Raw genomic sequence first — 20,004 nt, 5'->3', positions numbered from 1 at the left:
GGGCTGGTGGGCAGTGGGGAAGGTGGAGAGGCTGGGTTCCCTGTATCCAGCCATGGTAGCTCTTCCTTGCCCGGGGCCAGGCCTATCTTCTTAGGCCTTAGGGGCTGTGGTGGGACATGTTTGGACGTCCTTGAATTGCAGGCTCCTGAGAGTGAGTGGGAGTTCATACCCTGTTTCCCCGTGTTCGGGCAGGCGTGGCTGAGGTGTACTCGCCTCACTCAGACGCTGGTGGGCATAGGGTTCAGAGTGTTGCAGTTCCCTTGGAGGAAGCAACTTTGGAGAACTTGGCCTAAGTCAGATATTCTTCTTCTGGAAGACCTGAGACATTGTGTCATTTCTGGAGGAAAATGACAGTTGAATTTGGGTGGCTCTGATGTAGTTCACAGACTAGGCTGACACTGATATTCTTGGGGCGCTCCCCTCAGTTAGAATGGCCCTGCCCCACATACAGCTCTGTGCTGACCGCTGTGCCAGACAGACCCATCCTGAGGACTCCTAGGGGTCATCCCTCCCCCTCCCTCCTGAGCTCTGCTGCTTGGGAAGTTTTCTTCCCTCCCCCTTGGCATAGGCTCCCCCAGCTGCAGAGCCAGTATTGAGGGGGATGATAATGATGAGGTAGAAAAGTCCTGCCTGGGGCCATTTCTAGAAACATTCATGGGGAGTTGGCTCTGGTGCGTTCTATGCCCTGAACCGCAGTGGCTGGGACACGGGTTTTGAGGAAAGAGGAAAATTGAGAGGAGGAGGAGGAGGAAGGGGGAAGAAAGTAAATTAATGCAACATCACTCTGGATGTTAAATCCTATGTGCAGATCAAAATATATTCTTCAATAATCCATAATATCACACAATGTACAAGGTAATTAGGAGGCAAGATTATTAATCTGGCAAGAAAGGAGCCCAGAACAATTCATTTAAGCCAGAGAGGAGTATCTGGACTCCTCCGTCGGAGCAGACCAGCTCTGTGGGAGAGAAGAGTCACACACACATGCTGAAGGCAGCATGTTTATTGAAGTTCACTGGGGGTACAATCAGCAGGGACTTTGTGTGCCTCCAAGAGCCTCCCTGGGGCTCAGGCTGGGGCCAGGCGCTGTGGAACCTGCATCGGCCCAGGGAGGCCTCTGGCTTTGGGACTCTCACACAGGCTGGCCAGGCTTCCATGACTATATGTTCTTTAAGATTTTATTAATCCAGGGCACATATGGGGAGATCCGAGTGAAGACAGAAAGAGGCTTTGCATCTCCAAGTCCGTAAGACACAATATGTTGGGCCACACCTGCACACAACAGGGGGCCCCCAGAATCCCCCTGTGGGTTAGAGAAAGCAGATCGTGAGCAGGGAATGTCCTTCTCTTCCTACTGTCACCTGATCCTGGTTCTATCAGCACCCTAGCCAGCTCCTAGATACCCCAGAGTCAGATCAGGATCCTGGCTCCTCATGGAATCCTAAGTTAGGAGATTAATGTCTTATTCCTCTCTGGCATGGAACTACAACTCTAGATCCTGTCCGTTCCATTTCTTCCTTTCTCTCCTGGAGTCCTGTTCAGGAGAGTAGAAGGGAGGGTTAGAGGCAGGGCTTGAGTATGTGAGGATGGAACCCCGAGGGAGGATTCCAGTTCCCATGTTGCTAGAAACCCACAGACTTAGGCACCACTCACTGTACTAGGGGACTTCCCGACCCCACCCCCTCCCAGGAGGATGCTGTCTCCCAGGGACTGCGTTGTGAGGAGGAAGTGGAGGTGTGTGGTCACCTTGTATGCCGATCTTGTCTTCCTGGGATTGCCCACACAGATTTGTAAGTTATGGTTGTAAAAGAAATAGTGGTTGCAGGCCCTGGCGTCCATGAGTCTCAACTTCATCTCCCTCAGAGTATCTGACACCACCTCCATCACTCCTGTTCTTCCCCAGCCAGCCACCCTGCACATTCTCCCAGGTGAAATAAAGGCAGACCAGGTGAGCAGGGAGATTGTCCCTATGGCATGGGTCAGCTTGGCTCTCGTTTGTAGTTGTGAGGGAGGGAGAGGAGATGGACCTCCGGTCCCGGGGAAAGTGGGGGGTGTGCTGCGGTAGGGACTCCCTGGGCAGGGCCAAGAGTTGCTCCCCAGTGGGGTGGTGATGACACAGAGTGGGAGGGTGGGCCCCAAGGAGATGGTTTGGAAGAGAGAATGAGAAATGCACAGGTCAGGCAGGAGAAAGGTTCAAGAAGGGGGGGTGGAGATGGGCTGGAAAGCTAATGGCACCTTCAGTAACATGATGTCATTGAGTTTGGTGAATGAGTTGTAATTTGGGTGAATGATTTGTTCTGAGACTTCTAGCTTCTGCCATGTGGATTCTTCCTGTTTTATGTCATGAGATCCCAGAGTGACAGTAATTTTCCCGTTGAGAAGGAGGAGAGAAACAGGAGAAGGCGCTGGTCCCCTAGAAAGGGTCCCCTTCTGAGCAAGTGGACAGTAGGCTCTCTTCTTCCCCAGTGCAGGGCCATCTGAGGAACTCAGGTCTTACTCGGGACAGAAATGCCCACCTGGGATCATAGCCAGTTCAGGAAGGGCCAGGCCCTGGCAGCTACAGGGTACTGAGAGACTCAGGTGGCAGCAGGACAAGAGGGCCAGCATTGGCCTGCTGTGACCCAGCTGCCCTGAAGAGGGCGGTGGCCTCTGGAGGTGGAGATGGCAAATGAAAATGGGCTGGTTGCTTGCAATATACATTGCTGACCATCTTGAGATGAGCAGGGCACAAGAATCTCTCCTCAGGCCACTTTGAAACTGTGTGTAACTCTGGTTCCTATAGCTCCTCACATGAAAAGAGAGTAAGTCAAAGTTTTCTTACCTTCCTTTACAATGAGCAGCGATCATCACGAACTCTTGACTTAGGAGAAACCCGCCACAGCTGGCAACATACCCCTCGTCAGTGACCATTTCCAGAAGGGCCATGTAGGGGCGGGAGCGTGGCTTGGACTCAACGCCACTGATAATTTCCTCTCAAACAGAGAACCCCTAAACAGAGACTCACCTGCTTTCAGACAGAGCACTGGGTGAGGAAAAGTAGGTGGAAGCTGAGGGCCCCCCAGAGCTTCTTTCTTACTTCTTATGGAGCTCAGCCCTCCACGTGTAATTATTGTTCACTTTCTTGACCCCAATCCACCCCATCAACCTACCCTGAGCCTACTTTCAGAACTTGATTGTTAGTCTTGATTCTGAGCTGTCATTTAAACGTTTCTTTTCTTTTCAAGATTTTATTTATTTATTTGAGAGAGTGAGAGAGAGCTGTGCATAAGCAGGGAGAGAGACAGAGGGAGAGGGACAAGCAGACTCCCTGCTGAGTGGGGAGCTGGACGGACGTGGGCTCATCCAGGACCCTGAGATCATGACCCGAGCGAGCCAAAAGCAGACAGACGCTTAACTGACAGAGCCACCCACGTGCCCCTAAACATTTCTTCATGTCTCTATCCTGACCTCCTCTCAGCAAGCACCAAGAACTGGGAATGAGAATGGTGCCTATTTTGAAGAAAGCAGTTCAGGAGGAGTTTTCAAAGCCAGTTTTCTGACTCTTTCTCCACCCAAGACTTCTCATCCCAGGGAAACTGTATCAGCTGCAGGGAAAGAGTCTGACTCTTCCAGCTGGAGATTTCTCCCTAGAATACTTGCAATGGGATCTTGTAGCCTCTTTTGAGGTCTTCTTTGACAGGAAGTTACACCCTAGACTCACCAGCTCCAGCTTCAGGAGGCAAGAGAATGGCCAGCAAAAGAAATAGAGCCTGCAGGCTCTATTTCCCAGGGATGGTGTCCATGGTGAGCTTCCTCTGTCCCTGCCCTCCCTTGCCCCTGCTTTTATAATCCCAGCAGAAGAAAGGGGAGGACTGGAAACCACAGAAACAACCTAGTCACATTTTTGTTTTTCACTTTGGCCTGGCTATCTTCTTCATCAGAAATTCTTACAACCCTCTTCTCCTCTCTGCTGGTGTTGAGGCTGTGGTCAGAGCCCAAGGGTCCTGTTTACTAGGATGAAGCATGCACCTTTCCCATCTAACATAGCTCTCTTGAGGCAGCATAGTAACACAGATGGGGGGTAGATTAAAATTTTATTTTTTATTTTTAAAAAAAGATTTATTTATCTATTTGAGAGAGAAAAAGCAAGCAAACACGTGAGTGGGGGGAAGGCAGAGGGAGAGGGACAGAGAGAATCTCAAGCAGACTCCCCGCTGAGCATGGAGCCTGAGGCAGGGCTCGATCCCAGGACCCCAAGATCATGATCTGAATTGAAGTCAAGAGTCCTCAACCAACTGAGTCAGCCAAGTGCCCCTTTATTTTTTATTATTGAAGTATAGTTGACATATCATCTTCTATTAGTTTCAGGTGTCCAACATAGTGATTCAGCAGTTCTGTACGTTACTTAGTCCTCCCCATGATAAGGGTACTTACCATCCATCTCCATACAATGTTATTACAATATTATTTACCATATTCCCTATGCTCTACTTTCTATTTCCATGACTTACTTATTTTATAAAATATGAATAAGAATATATAAATATATGTAAAATATATTTATGAAATATAAGGATGTATAAATAGAAAGCATTTATAAAATATAGGGATGTATAAATAAAATATATCTATAAAATATAAATATAAATTTTATAAATAAGGAAGTTTGTGCTTCTTAATCCCCTTCACCTGTTTTGCCCATTCCCCCACCCACTGCCCTTCTGGCAACCACCAGTTTGTTCTCTGTATTTCAGAGTCTGTTTTTTGTTTATTTGTTTGTTCATTTTTTTTGTTTTTTAGATTTCACACATAAGTGAAATCATATGGTATTTGTTTATAACTGTATTACTTATTTCACTTAGCATAACACCCTCTAGGTTCATCCATGGTGTTGCAAATGGCAAGATGTCATTCCTTTTTAATGGATGTGTAATATTCCACTGCACAAGCACGTGTGTGTGTGTGTGTGTGTGTGTGTGTGTGTGTACTGTATCTTCTTTATCCATTCATCTATCAATGGACAGTTGAGTTGCTTCCATATCTTAGCTATTGTAAATAATGCTGCAATAAATGTAAGGGCATATATATCTTTTTGAATTAGTGTTTTCATTTTCTTTGGGTAAATACCCAGTGCTGGAATTATTGGATCATATGGTATTTCTATTTTTAATTTTCTGAGAAAACTCCATACTCTTCTCTACTGTGGTTTACATTCCTACCAACAGCACCTGAGGGGTCCCTTTTCACCATATCCTTGCCAACAGAGGGGCGTTGGTTTAGGTGATGTAAGAATCTAGAATAGGGATCAGCAAACTTTTTCTGTAGATAGCCACCTAGTGAGTGTTTTCAGCTTTGCAAGTCATACTGTCTCTGTGGCAACTATTCAACTCTGTTGTTGTAGTACAAAAGCAACCATAGATAAGATGTAAACAAATAGGTGTGCAGTGTTCCAATAAAACTTTATTTTAAAAACAGGTGGTGGGCTGATATGGCTTGAGGGCCATAGTTTGCCAACCCCTGATCTAGAAGATCAGCCCTTTCTTCAGTCCAAATAATCAATAGAAGAACAGAATGTGGCAGTGAGAGAGAGAAGGAAAAATGGAGAATTTATTGACTACCCACAATATGTTTGGTGCTGATAGAACTTACATGCATCATCTCATTTGTAATAGTCCTTTTGGGTAAGTATTATTATACACAATTATGGAGCACTCAAGCGAAGCTCAGGATGTCACATAGCAGCAAGATCCAAGTTTAATATGTCAGATTCTGAAACTTATACTTTTTCCATTCCACTAATCTGAATAACAAGGGATGTGGGATGAGGTTAGTCCAATTAACAGAGAAAGAAATGGAATGTATAAAGGAGAACAGTTGTGTTCTCTAGGGGGTGTTGGGGTTTTCCACTTGTGCATTGAGAGTCACACTTAGTTTGATAACCATATGATATCTGCACTTGTCATTATTTGAGATATTACTCTGGGTTCTCATTTGTTTATGTGCATTGAGAAAGGAAAACATTGTTCTTTTCTTTTTTTAAAGATTTTATTTCATTTATTTGAGAGTGAGTAAGCACATGAGGAGCAGGGGGAGGGGCAGAAGGAGAGGGAGAAGCAGGCTCCCCGCTGAGCAGGGAGCCTGACCCGGGCTGATCCCAGGACCCTGGGATCATGACATGAGCCAAAGGCAGACGCTTAACCGACTGAGTTACCCAGGAGCCCCAGGAAAAAGTTGTTCTTGACTAAACAATAACATGCCATTGATTACAAGATTCCTTCCTGTTGTAAAGGGGTTAAAATGTAAAATATTGTGCATTTTGGAATCAATGAAATATGATATATTGCAAGTATCTCATTCACTCTCATATCAGCCTTGAGAGCTATTATTGTTTTCATTTTACAGACGAGGAAACTGAGGCTCACAGAATTTGAGTCCCTTGACAAGATTTCAAAGCCAATAAATATCAGAACTAGGTGTCAAACACATACCTGTTTGACTTCAATCACATAATCTTTCCACATATCACCCTGCTTTCCTAGACTGTAAAAACAAAACAAAACAAAACAAAACAACAACAACAAGAATCTAGATAGGATTACTCTACCAGTTCCCACAATTTTATAAGACGCAATCCTTATAAGAAGTCCCTTATTTTACATTACTCATAGTGGTTCTGCTTTTCTTGATTGAACTCTAAATAATAGAGATATTGGGGCACCTGGGTGGCTCAGTCGTTAAGCGTCTGCCTTCAGCTCAGTTCATGATCCCGGGGTCCTGGGATCGAGCCCTGCGTTGGGCTCCGGCTCAGCAGGAAGCCTGCTTCTCCCTCTCCTACTCCCACTCCCCTTGCTTGTGTTCCCTCTCTCACTGTTTCTCTCTCTGTCAAATAAATAAATGAAATCTTTAAAAAAATAAATAATAGAGATACTGGCATTGGAAGTGAGTTCAGAAGAACCTACACTTAGGTTCTGTAACTTGGCTTGGGTTATCTATTGCAGGTTCTCTAATCTGAATATATTTCAAGGCACTGTTGTAAGTGGTAAAGCATATTAGTTGTAAGTTGTAAGTAACCATTATGGCATACAGAGCAAACCTATTAAATTATCATCTGTAGGTATCTGTAATCAAAACCAGACTTTAGGTGATTAAGAATTTGGTGACATAGAACATATCAGTGGAAATAAGGAGTATTATGGGGTTGATGGTTGCTTCTAGGTGCACTAAAGAACCTAAGAAAAATACATGATGAGCTTTGGGCTTTCAATTCCAAGCTTATGATCTAAGTAAGGGTCCAGAAATCTTCTCTGCCATAAAAGAAACCCTTCTCTCATGTAACTTACTGTCTAAGATTTCTAAAAATCAAGCCAATGTCTTATCCTGTGGGTGGTTTGAACATACTTGAATCACCAAACTGGCAGGGTCTCTTAGATGAAATTAAAGCATGGAGACTCTGAAAATTGGAATGGGAATATATGTGGGCATATTCTCATGAAGCTGGGATCTTGAACCCCGAAATTCCTTCAATCCTCCTTTGTCCATAACAGCAGCCCATCTTTTCCGGTCTGAGGAGGTTAGTCTTCCCTTGCTTGAAGAATCTGTAATGAGATTCCCTGAGGTAGTTACTTTGCAGCAGACTGCTGGCTGCCCCCTCCTACTACCTTTATCACTTCTGGATCTATAACCAGATTCAACTCCCAGTAGGTCCTAGACATGTGACCCATAAGGATTTGCAATGTACACCAAAACAAGATTTTTGCTAATTTGTATCAAGAGAAACATGAATAGAATGGGTCTTAAAGGCATTGGTGTAGGTGTTGGGCCAGCCTGACTTTATTGATGGGTTGCACTACATACAGATGCCAATGTCAGCATATTAGATCAAGCATGTTGAGGTGGCTCTAACTATTTGACTAGTTGGCTGGATTGACATATGGACCCAAAGGTGGCCTACACTAAGTGAAGCTGAGATGCCAGACTTCTTTGATATAGAGAAAGGTATTCTATGCTTTGCGGAAATCAGAAGGTAGAGATTTATTATTATGAGACTGGTTTACTCACCCCAGTGTCCTAGGAGAGCACAGAGAACATTCTTTCCCCCAAAGCTGTGAAAAATACATTAGGGAGAGGGAGCACTGGCATTTTTGGAGAGTGCTGTAGTGGCTATTTGCTACAAGTGTGGAGTGACCATGGGACCTGCTGCTACTGGATCTGGATCCCTGAGTACCAAGGTGGTGATGGGTCTCAGGGTGGGAGAAGCCGAGCTACCAGAGGTGCAGTGGGCTTGGTTACTCTAATGAGTATCAGAGTTGAAGCAGACGTTAAGATAGTGGTCCATGACTTTGACTAATTGATCGTGGTGTCCCTGAGCTGAAATAGATAGACTACTAAGGCCTTAGTTGATTTGGATAAGTAGAAGCATTCTGGGTCTGGTAAACAGAGGTCTTAAATATCACAAGACACATGAACTAGTTCCCAGACTTGAACCAGCTCACTGACCCAGAGCCCCTTGAATGAAAAGGGTGAACTGCCTTTGAGGAAGGTCCTTGCTACAAAGCCAAAAAATTGTGCTGTACATCTTCCTCTTTGCCTTCTTCAAAGCTACCTATGGCCATTTACCAGAGTGAGTATGAATTAGAGAAAAAAGTCGGAGACATAATCATGCCTTTGTTTGTTTGTTTTTTGTTACTGGGCCCTGGATCTGAACCGATATGAATTCCCAAAGATCCAAAATGCCCATGGGAATCACCAGTCAGAGGAGGGGCTTATGGACTGATCAACAAATTTTGGCATGCATTTATCTCATAGTGGTCCCAGTGGTCGCAGTGGTTCCCAAATCAACCTTTGACTATTTCCCAAGCTCCAGAATGCAGAGGTAGGATGGATGTATTACAAACGTGACAGAATCTCCATCATGGTTGCCTGACTCCTGAAGTGAGGGCTATTATGGTAGAAAAGACCAAGTGGAGACACCAGAATGGCCTCTACCTACAAAAGTAGTAAACTAAGAGCAATATTATATTCATAGAGCATTCAGGTATTAGTGCAATTGCCAAATTATAGAAGGATGCAGGAGTGATTATTCTTACCACATCTCTTTTCAGGTCACCTGTTTGTATCAAGAGAAACATGAGTGGAATGGGTATTAAGGCATTGGTGTAGGTGTTGGGCCTATTTAGTCTTCAGTTATAGGACTTCTGGGCTCTCTGTCTTATGCCTGAAGAACTCCTGATTTTGTTTTTTTTTAATTGTGCTGGTGCTTGAAGGTGTTAGAGGACAAAGTGTTCAGGGAAGTAAAACGTTGAGCGGGAGGTGGATTCTAATGTCTCAGGGGGAGAACTCCCTCTAGGGTGAGAGATGGCAGGAGAGCCTCTCGTTTTACTTTCTCACTTCTGTTGTAGGCTCACTGCAGACCTGAGAACAGTTGGCTTTGTTTTGTTTTCTGCTCTGTCTCATCTACTTTCAAGAGCCTCCAAATTTATCCAGTAGTTATGCTAAGCAGTCTTCAAACCATCCCCTTCCCAAGGGTTTGGGTAGTCCCTGAAATCTGGGATGCCTCTTTCATAAACCTTGTGATGCTGCAGTCTATCAGCAATCAGCATTGGGCAGGCTGGCAAGAGATAGCTCTCTGCATCTTAGAATCAATTCTATCAACGGCGATCTTCTCTTATCTGGTGGGCTGTTGGAGGAGGCCTGTTTGTACCAACTGTCCTTTTCACGTGCCTACTTGAAGTTTGGTTTGTGGTTGCTGCCAAGAATGGGGTGCGGCAACTGTTCTGAGCCAGCACAGCAACAAGGGACAGAGGCATAGCCTCAAGGTGTGTTTTATGCTCTCCCATCTGTGGGTTCGATTAACTGAAGGGGTGCTACTCAGGACTCTTCATTTAACCTTCCGGGATGTTTTCCCATGTAATCATTCTTCCCTTTGGTTGCTCCTTCTTCTTGCATTTCCTTATCTCTTTACAGAGCCATCCAGGAATAATTTTGTTCCTCCCCTAGGTGCCATATTTGACTGATACAATTTTGAACATTTGGCTGGTGTATTGATATGGCCATGGTGGAGGGACCTAAGCAACAACATCTCCTGTGAAGGACTGATTTTTTAGTGCTGCTAAGAGGATTGTCATAAGGAGAAGAAAGGAGTGCATTTCCTAGGGCAAACGTGTCTCATTTAAATGCAAAATCACACTGTGAAGGGCATATTTCTGTGGATTATTTTTAAAAGATTTTATTTATTTATTTAACAGAGAGAGACACAGCGAGAGAAGGAACACAAGCAAGGGGAGTGGGAGAGGGAGGGGGAGAAGCAGGCTTCCCGCAGAGCAGGGAGCCCTGTGTGGGGGTCCCAGGACCCTGGGATCATGACCTGAGCAGAGGGCAGACACTCACCGACTGAACCACCCAGGCACCCCCCTGTGGATTCTTCAAGTTGCTCAACTCCTTCCTGATTTCGTGGCCTTTTCTAACTAGTCTTAATCCCTTGATAATCACATGACACATGACTGGCACTATCTCCCTCATCCCAACCTTCCATTCATTTTCTTTTACTAAGATATGAGTTCTTTCAGTGATGATATTTGTGTTAGTCTGGATATCAAAAATCTCTATTCCTCTCAGGCTCTAGGTTTCTGGATAAAATGCTACTCATTCACTCACTTTATCAGTCAAAAAATGGTTTGATGGGCATTTAGTAGATGCCAGACTCGTGATACAAAAAGATGAGTCTGTATTCTTATAACCACAGCACAAAGAGCAAAGTGCTGCAATGGAGAGTTGTAGAAATATTGTGGGATGGGAAGAGAAGCTCCCAAGTCTGCCCTGGAAAGGCAGTGACAGCTTCATTCCAACTGAGATCTCAAGGATGGGTTGCATTTTGTCATTGGGCAAATTGAGACATGTTTTCTGAACAGAGGTAGCAACATATCCAAAAAGGGCAAGAGAAAGGCTGGGTGACTGGGGGAATTACAAGTCGCTCAGTGTTACTGAAGCATAGTTAATGGAGAAAGGGCGAGAATGGTGGAAGAGGAGGCTGGATAGGAGCCAGTTTAGGAATGGCTCATCTGCTGCAAAAGTGTGGAGTTTGTCCCTACGTCAGTGGGGTTAAAATATTGTGGTCAAAAGCACACTAATACTAATTTTATACTAATATAAAATTTACCATCTCTACCATTTCTAAGTGTGCACAACAGTGGTGTCAACCATATGCAGATTATTGTACAATAATCACTACGAATTTTTCAGTTTGCAAAACAGAAACTACATACCCATTGAACAAGAGCTACCCTTTCCTCCTTCCCACAACCTCTGGCCATCACCGATCTATTTGTCTCTTGAGTTTGACTAGTTGCTTCATATAAGTGGAGTATTTGTCTTTTTGAGACTGGCTTATTTCACTCAGCATACTGTCCTCAAGGTTCATCCATGTTGTAACATATGACAGGATTTCCTTCTTTTTTTAGGGCTAATATTCCACTGCGTGTAGTTATCATGTTTTCTTTAACTAGCTACAGTCGACATTTAGGTGCTTCCACCTGTTGGAGTGTTCTTTTTTTTTTTAATTGTGAAATTGATCACCTATACATGTAGGGCTTATAATTTACATGTACAGCTTAGTGAACAATTATAGAGCAGGTGCTCATGTAACTATCACCCAGATTAAAAACTAGAACATAGCCAGCAGGTGCCCCCTTTGTGAGAAGATTTTAAATCAGATTCTACCTCTTTAAGACATTGGGCTACTTATATTTTCAAATTTTCTTGCGTCAGTTTTGGTGAGTTATGTTTTTCTAAGAATCAATCAATTTTCTAATCAAGATTTTCAAATTAATTATCATAAAGTTATATTATCTATATAATATATATATCATTATATATAATTTATAATATATATCATTATATTGATATATATTATATAATATATATCATTATATTATAATAAAATATTTTTGATGTCTGCAAAATGTGGAGTGATGCCAAACTTAGGAAGAAACTGAAACAGCATCAGAGTGGGAAAGACAGGGTAAGGCAGTAGGGATATGGCAAGGGTTTAGAAACCAGGCCCTGGTGCTCCAAAAGAGTGTTCAGAATCTTCTAGGGAAGGTGGACAGATGACGACATACTCAAGAAACAAGCAGGGGTCCTACACTCAGGGACCCTGAGCATACCAGGACTCGGGAAAAAGAGGTCTGCCCAACCCAAGTCAAGTTGGGATGGGGTGTAACTCAACTTCTTTCCTCCTTCTCTCTCTCTCTCTTTTTTTGTTTTTGTTTTTGGGCCCTCGGCAGGAAAATGAAATGTCCTTTAAGCATTTTCTCCTGGGCAGAGTAGCCTGGGGGAGGGGGTGAGTATGTGAGCATTTATTATTGTGAAACTTTGGGGGAATTGCTGGTCCTAGTGGAGATTGGGAAAGTCCTAACCAATGTCATGATTTGCCTTTAACAAATTGCGGGTGGAGTGACCAGCTTTCTCCAGACTGCTTCGTGGATTGGGGGGAATCCTGGGAGTAACAGAATGAAATGAAAACCAGATGAGGATGTTGGTTTTCTCAAGTTCATAACTTTCACATCATGAGCCTCATCAAGATCATGGAAAGTTCTGACTTGCATGAAAGTATTTATTTCTTTATCCTATCTATCGCTTTTCAGAAAGCTGATAAAAGAATTCACATTTTTCCCCAAAGGAAACATTAAGCAGTCTTAAGATAAGGGAGACACCCTAGGCCTGTGACTCCTTCATCTACCCTTTTTTCGAAGGTTACTGCCTATGGAGAATGGTGACTGCTTTAGGACGATGGGTCCTTTAGCTCACTCTTGGGCCTGAGACTTACTAAAACTTCCCTCCGGGACAGAGGATGGGCTCTTCTCCCATTGAGCTTCTTTGCTTTGCCTGTCAGGTCATCTCAATATTAGCTGGATGGAATTCAGGAGAACTTGGTCCTGGGAACATCCCAGCCCTAGGCTCTGAGAGATTTTACAGAAAGGGTCTTGTGTGGTGAATGTGCTCCCTGCCACCTCATGGGGAACAAATGAAGAACTGTTGGGGTTAGAAGGTGAGGGTGTTTAACTCAGAACGGAGTGGCTTTGCCTGGGTTGGGGTGGGGCAGGTATGCGTGGCAGCTGTCTGGAAGCATTATATGGACTGTCATACGGTATGTGTTTTGTTTGTACCTATGGTTTCATACATAGGGTGGAATAAGGCAGAGGTTGAATTCCAGATACTTTCTCACCAGGTTGTTGTCTGAATAGCCAGATGGGAGAGGCTGGGATGCAGGCTGGTGGGGAAGGAGGTGGCTAGGTGAACTAAAGCCCTCTTGCTGCTCAAAGTGGTTACATCTTGGAGAGTACTGGCCTGGCAGTCTGGACACCAAGCTTCCCATTCTGGCTCTGGCGATAACTCTCTGAATGTCCTCATGTGGCCACTCCCCTTTCTGTGCCTCAGTTTCCTCATATTCCACAGGAGGAAGTTGTTCTATATTGGTGGGTTTCAAAAATTTTAATTTTTGGGGGTGCCTGGGTGGCTCAGTCATTAAGCATCTGCCTTCGGCTCAGGTCATGATCCCAGGGTCCTGGGATCAAGCCCCGCATCGGGCTCCCTGCTCAGCAGGAGGCTGCTTCTCTCTCTCCTGCTCCCCCTGCTTGTGTTCCCTCTCTCGCTGTGTCTCTCTCTGTCAAATAAATAAATAAAATCTTTAAAAAAGTTAAAAAAAATTTTTAAGGCCAGGTATATCTTTTATGAAGGAAAATTTTATACCTATGTCTGTATCTGAAAGAGCTAGAGATATGCTCTTCTGATTGAAGTCAGGGACTGGGGACCTGAGATTATTTCATTCATTACCTTTCTTTCCATTTCCAGGGACTTCACAGAGCAGTTTAAAAGCCATGGAACAAGATGATAAATACACAGACAACCTTCCATTCTAGTGCCAATAGAACGTATTTCTAGGACCAATGAGCTAAAGAACTGAAATCATGACAATTTTGAGGCTTTCTACCCATGATCATGGAATACCTCTTCTTTTATTTAGTTTTCCTTCGATGTCACTCATCAGAATTTTGTAGTTTTACTTATATAGATCATACACATATTTGGTTTATACTTAAGTATTTCACTTTTTTGGTGCTAATGTAAATGATACTGTGTTTTTAATTTCAAATTCCATGTGTTCATTGCTGGTATATAGAAAAGTGATTGATTTTTGTTTATTACCCTTGTACCTGCAACCTTGTTTTAATTGCTTATTAGTTTCAACTGGGGCTTTTTTTTTTTTGTTAATTCCTTTTAGATTTTCTATATAGACAGTTATGTCATCTGCAAATAAAGACAGATTTTTTTTCTTTCTTCCCAATCTGTAAACATTTTCCCCTGCCCTTTCTTGTATTATTTCATCCCCTAGAATTTCCAGTATGATATTGAAAAAGAGCGGTGAGAGGAGACATTCTTGCCTTGTACCTGATCTTAACGGAAAACTTCTAGTTTTACATCATTAGGTATGATAATAGCTGTAGGGTTTTTTGTTTATTTGTTTGTTTTTTTTTAGCTGTAGGTTTTTCATAGATATTCTTTATCAAGTTGAGGAAGTTCCCCCTTTATTTCTAGTTTACTGTAAGTTTTTATCATAAATCAGTGTTAGGTTTTGTCAAATGCTCTTTCTACATCTATTGATGTGATTTTTATTTTTTAGCTTGATATGGTGGATTACATTAAGTGACTTTAAAACGTTGAACCAGCCTTGCACACACTTGGTTGCATTGTATAATTCTTTTTAAAACATTATTGCAGGGGCACCTGGGTGGCTCAGTCATTAAGAGTCTGCCTTTGGTTCAGGTCATGATCCCAGGGTCCTGGGAATGAGCCCCACATCGGGCTCCCTGCTCAGCGGGAAACCTGCTTCTCCCTCTCCCCACTCCCCCTGCTTGTGTTCCCTCTCTCGTTGTGTCTCTCTCTGTCAAATAAATAAATAAAATCTTAAAAAAAATAAAACAATAAAACATTACTGCATTCAATTTGATAATGTTTTGTTGAGGATTTTTGCATCTACGTTCATGAGAGTTATTGGTGTGTAGTTTCTCTTCTTGTACTGTCTTTGTCTGGTTTTGGCATTTGGGTATAGCTGGCCCCACAGAATGAGTTAGGAAATATTTCCTCTGTTTCTATCCTCTGAAAGAGATTGCAGAGAATTGACATAATTTCTTCCTTAAATGTTTGGTAGAATTTACTAGTGCTTACTCTAATTCTATTATTTCTTTTCTTCTGCTTACTTTAATTAAGTTTTTTCTTTTTTTCCTAGTTTCCTAAGTTGGAAACTTAGATGATTGATTTTAGAGATTTCTTCTTTTCTAATAATATAGGCACCAACTGCTATAAACTTCCCTTTAAGCACTGCTTTTGTTACATCTCATTAATTTTAGATAAGTCGTGTTTTCATTTAGTTCGAAATATTTTTTTAAAAAGATTTTGTTTATTTATTTGACAGAGAGAGACACAGCGAGAGAGGGAACACAAGCAGGGGGAGTGGGAGAGAGAGAAGCAAGCCTCCCGCTGAGCAGGGAGCCCGACAGGGGGCTCGATCCTAGGGCCCTGGGATCACGACCTGAGCTGAAGGCAGACACTTAACAACTGAGCCACCCAGGCATCCCTAGTTCGAAATATTTTAAAAATTTTCTTGAGATTTCTTCTTTGACCCATGCATTATTTAGAAGTTTAATCTCCATATATTTTGTGATTTTTTTCATTTACCTTTGTGTTACTGATTTCTAGCTAAATTTCATTGTGGTGCAAGAGAAGATATTGTATGATTTCTACTCTTTTAAATTTGTTACGGTCTGTTTTATGCCTAGAATGTAGTTTATCTTGGTGAATGTTCCGTGTGATCATGAGAAGAATATGCATTCTGCTGCTGTTGGGTGAGTAAGTCTAGGGATTTCCCTTGTATCAAGTTGACTGATGGTGTTGTTGAGTTCACCTATGTCCTTACTGATTTTCTGCCTCTGGATCTGTCCATTTCTGAGAGGTGTTGAGGTGTCCAGCTATGATGGTGGATTCACCTGTTTCTTTTTGCAATTCTATTAGTTTTTGATTCATATAATGTGATGCTCCTGTGGATAGGCACATGCATCTTAAGGACTGTTATATCTTCATGGAGAATTAGCCCCTTTATCATTATGTAATACTCTTCTTTATCCCTGATAACTTTCCTTGCTTTGCAATTTGGTCTCCTGAAATTAATATAGGATTAGTATTTCTTTTGATTAGTATTACTATAGTATATTTTTCTCCATCCACTTACTTTTATTATTTATTCATTTTTTAAGATTTTATTTATTTGAAATAAAGAGACAGAGTGAGAGAGAGAGCACAAGCAGGGGGATGGGCAGAGGGAAAGGGAGAAGCAGACTCCCCGCTGAGCAGGGAGCCCGATGTGGGGCTCAACCGCAGGACCCTGAGATCATGACCCGAGCAGAAGGCAGATGCTTAAATGGCTGAGCCACCCAGGCGCCCCTATGGAGGGCAGGCCTTGTTAAGAAGAACAGAGTGTTCTGTGTGTTCTGTTTTATTTCAGAATGGATCCTTTTCCTTCTCTCTCTGCCAGAAGCATGAGGGTAGTTTTCTCCAGTGTTTACTGTGAAAACCTGGTTAAGCTCTAGGAGGTAAATCTCACAAAAGTATGGGGTCCCCCTATGATGGGTCCTCCTGGAGTTTTTAACTCTCATGCTGTCTACACTGAGCCTTCAGCAATTTGTGTAGATAAAGTTGAGCTGTAATTGCTCAAGTTTATCTACACCAGCACTGGTTCCCACAGTGGTTTCTGCTCCCGAGTCTCTGCTCCAGTGAGCCATCACTTCCTGTATTTGCCTTGTCAGTCTCCCTAATCATGGGGGTAGTGGTTTGCCCTATGTCCCCCCCCATCTCTTATGGTCACAAGACGAGTTGATTTATTTTTTAGTCTGTTCAGCTTTTTACTTGTCGTTTTGAAGGTTTGTCAACTTCCAAGCTCCTGACATGCAGAACTGGCAGCTGGAAGTCCCAACACTGGGAGTTTTATAAGCTCCTCAGGTAGTTACGATGTGTAGCCGGGGCTGAGAGCCGCTCTGTGAAGATCTTCTCAGGGACTCTTAACTTTAGGCTAGTTGTGTTAAGTTGGATCGGATGTTGCCAGATCAATGCTGTGAGACTCTGGGGTTTTGTGGCCCTATATTCAAATGATCCCTCTTTGACCACTTTCATATTGTCAAAACCAGTTTTGCCTTTTCCAAGATCTTATGATATTTTTGGGTTACTTGTTTCCAATTCAAGGGCTTTCTGACAATAGCTCCTGGGATAGATAACCACTTTCAGCTTTGGAGAGTGGGAGGTTCCAGCCCCCATTTTTAGCTTTCCTCTGCCACCGGGATCCTGTGGCATCCTAATAATAAGTCACTTTTTGGGTAATGGGGAGTGAACCATGGAGGGGAGAGGACCCATCAGGTCTCTTTGGGAGCGGTTTTCTGCTCTGTAATTTCTGTACTCTGTATATCCAGCAATAGATCCGGGGTTTGGCACATTGATGGGGGTGGACTGAGGCAATAAAGGATCATAGCGATAGGCTCACTGGGACACTGTGGAGGTGTCACGGCTGGCCTAAGCCAGGCCTCTGAGGATAGGGATTGTTACATAACAAACATTCAGCTGAGTACATTTTAAAGATCTAATTGGCTTGACTAAATGATTCATGAATCAGGCAGCATCCCATCTAGAAAACAGAGGGTTGTTCTGAGGAGATGCACAAAATGGAGGGTTTCTCTAGAAGGAGGGTAGGGCAATGAAGCAAAAGAAGAGGATTGTTTCAGGCAAGTGGCTTTTCCTTAGGGAAAAAGCAAGGGGTCTTATACAGATTACCTCACCTTCCTTAGGGGCATGGAGAGGGCCCACGGGGCAGATTCATTGGTGTTGACTGAAAAATTCCTGACTGACCGTTTAAGACTACATTTCTGGGGGGAGGTTGAAACTGCAATTAGATTAGGTATCAAGCCCCTGGTTTGGGGACTGGATCTAGGTGAAGCCATTGTGGGCCTGTGGTTTTCTTTTTAACAGCCTGGTCACTTACCTCTTGGAGGGTTACCAGAACAGGATCGGCCAACAAGAACAGGAACAGCAGCATCTTCTCGAAAGGCTGAATGAGTCTGCAGTGGTGTGTGTTTTCTTTTTCCAGGCTTTTCAGTCCTAGAGGTGAAGTAAAAGGGGGCAGGCTTAGTAACCACCAATTTCCTCCTGGTTCTATTGATTCTCAAGAGATGAACCTTCACCATATCCCTCTTCCCCTCACACGGAAAGGTCTTTGTGGTGAGGTTGTTGCAGGAACCACATTTCCTGTTGACAGCATGACCACATTCACCAGGAGAAAACCCTGGACTCTCTGAATGGAGCAAGGGGCTTTGGTATTAGCCAGAAATGGTATTCCCTTCCCCTAAGTCAGATCCTCCAAGAGTATGAATATGACCTACATATGCCTTGGATTTCTGAGTAGGTAAGTGTGTATTTCCTAAAATAGCATGCTTTACCCAAACCTACTCTTTGTAGAGCTTCATTTTTTGATAGTTTGAGTGGTTTCTGTTTGTTTGTTTTTGGGTCTAAATGCAAGAGAACCAAGCACTGGTCTCTCCTAAAACACACTAGGCAAGAGCCTAGTTGTCCATCAACCTCTGGGTAGTTTCAGGCAAAACTGCCAAGTGTTGGGGCTGGGGCTGAGGGCCAGAGGATGGGGATGAAGTGGAGATGGGGTGTTGACAAGAGTACTGGGAAGATAAGGTAATGACAGAGTAGGAGAGTTTGAGAGGAGGGGTTTGACAGACCAACACACTCGAGTTCATGGTGTGGTCTCAGGTTGTTCTGATGAAGCTAATGTTGTTTTCAACTTCCTGACATCTCAAAGGTTTAAGAGGCCTTAGTATCAAAGTAGTTGGTGGCACGAGGTAGAGACCAACAGGGGAGAAACTAAAGCTTTGCCACTCATTCTGAGTTTCTTGGTGACTCTTTCCCACCCATCCCAAGTAATCTTGTGCCCCAGGAAAGATCATGACATAATCAAAGCGTCTGCCCCCCCCCCGCCCCCCCCCCCCGGCTCCCTGTGTCTGGTGAGAAACCAGGTGTAGTTGCTCCGCTGTTCTTGGCACACAGGGGCTTGAGGGCTATCTGCTTTTGGATGGAATGCAATCAACCTGACACTTTAGAAAACTTCTCCTCATTCTTTTATAATTTCATACAGATAGGAGGGAACTTCTGAAATCTTATCTCAAACTGGACATAATATTTATGCTGCTTTTGTATCTGTTGGGTCAGTGATGACTCAGCAGGTGGAACATACAAAGTAAATTCTTATCTTCATTCTTTGCCCCTAACTCTCATACAGGATTCAGGAACTTGGTAAGTCACACTAATACAGGGATTCCAGAAGATGCTCAGGTTAGTCAAACAGTTATCACTTGACTGAGCTGTACGGATTGCTGGAAGCCCTAGGGAGGCAGATTTCATCTCGGAGAAAGGAGATGGGATGGGTCACTTGGTCTCAAAATACAGATAGATATGAGAGCGGCAGGGGGCATGGCCATGCGGCCAAGGGGCTGGGAGAGGAGAAATGTGAGGAGCAACATCTTTTCATTAGAAGAACTGTCTGGGAGTTGGGAGACCAGGGTCCTGCCCCGTGCCTATGGAGAACTCACCCCAGGGCTGTGCTGGCCCCTTACCTTTCCAGGCCTCCTTTTTAATGGAGCTGGTCAGTGTCTATCAGTGTACTTCGAGATTGTGACTTTCTTAAGCCATGAATATTTTCCCTAAGTAAAATTTGGACCCATGCTGAATATTTAAAACCAATGAGCAGAGGTGCCTGGGTGGCTCAGTCGGTTAAGCATCTGCCTTCAGCTCAGGTCATGATCCCATGGTCCTGGGATGGAACCCTGAGTTGGGCTCCCTTTTCGGTGGGGAGTCTGCTTTTTGCTCTTCCTCTCCTTCTGTCCCTCCCCTGCCCCACTGATGTTCTCTCTCTGTCTCAAATAA

At 43.6% G+C, this 20,004-nt stretch overlaps 1 protein-coding gene and 1 long non-coding RNA gene across 2 annotated transcripts in view; one reads left to right on the top strand and one right to left on the bottom strand.

Moving 5' to 3' along the window:
• The window catches only part of LOC148163914 (uncharacterized), a 114,634-nt gene that overhangs the window by 11,292 nt on the left and 83,338 nt on the right, over positions 1–20,004 (top strand). The window lies entirely within an intron of this gene.
• LOC114217856 (mast cell protease 4-like) lies at positions 1,160–18,112 on the bottom strand. Its single transcript, XM_028114772.1, has 6 exons — positions 18,059–18,112; positions 3,701–3,758; positions 2,823–2,972; positions 2,238–2,372; positions 1,747–2,003; positions 1,160–1,303 (listed from the first exon to the last, which is right to left on the bottom strand). The coding sequence occupies exons 1-6, from the start codon at positions 18,110–18,112 to the stop codon at positions 1,160–1,162; spliced, it is 798 nt and encodes a 265-aa protein (XP_027970573.1).

This window comes from Eumetopias jubatus, unplaced genomic scaffold, assembly GCF_037043125.1.
Source record: "Eumetopias jubatus isolate StellerSeaLion01/CBP00866 unplaced genomic scaffold, mEumJub1_p1.0 scaffold_7, whole genome shotgun sequence".
In the NCBI taxonomy this organism is placed as follows: Eukaryota; Metazoa; Chordata; class Mammalia; order Carnivora; family Otariidae; genus Eumetopias; species Eumetopias jubatus.
The sequence above is the reverse complement of the archived record's forward strand: the minus strand, read 5'-3'. Positions and strand labels throughout refer to the sequence as shown.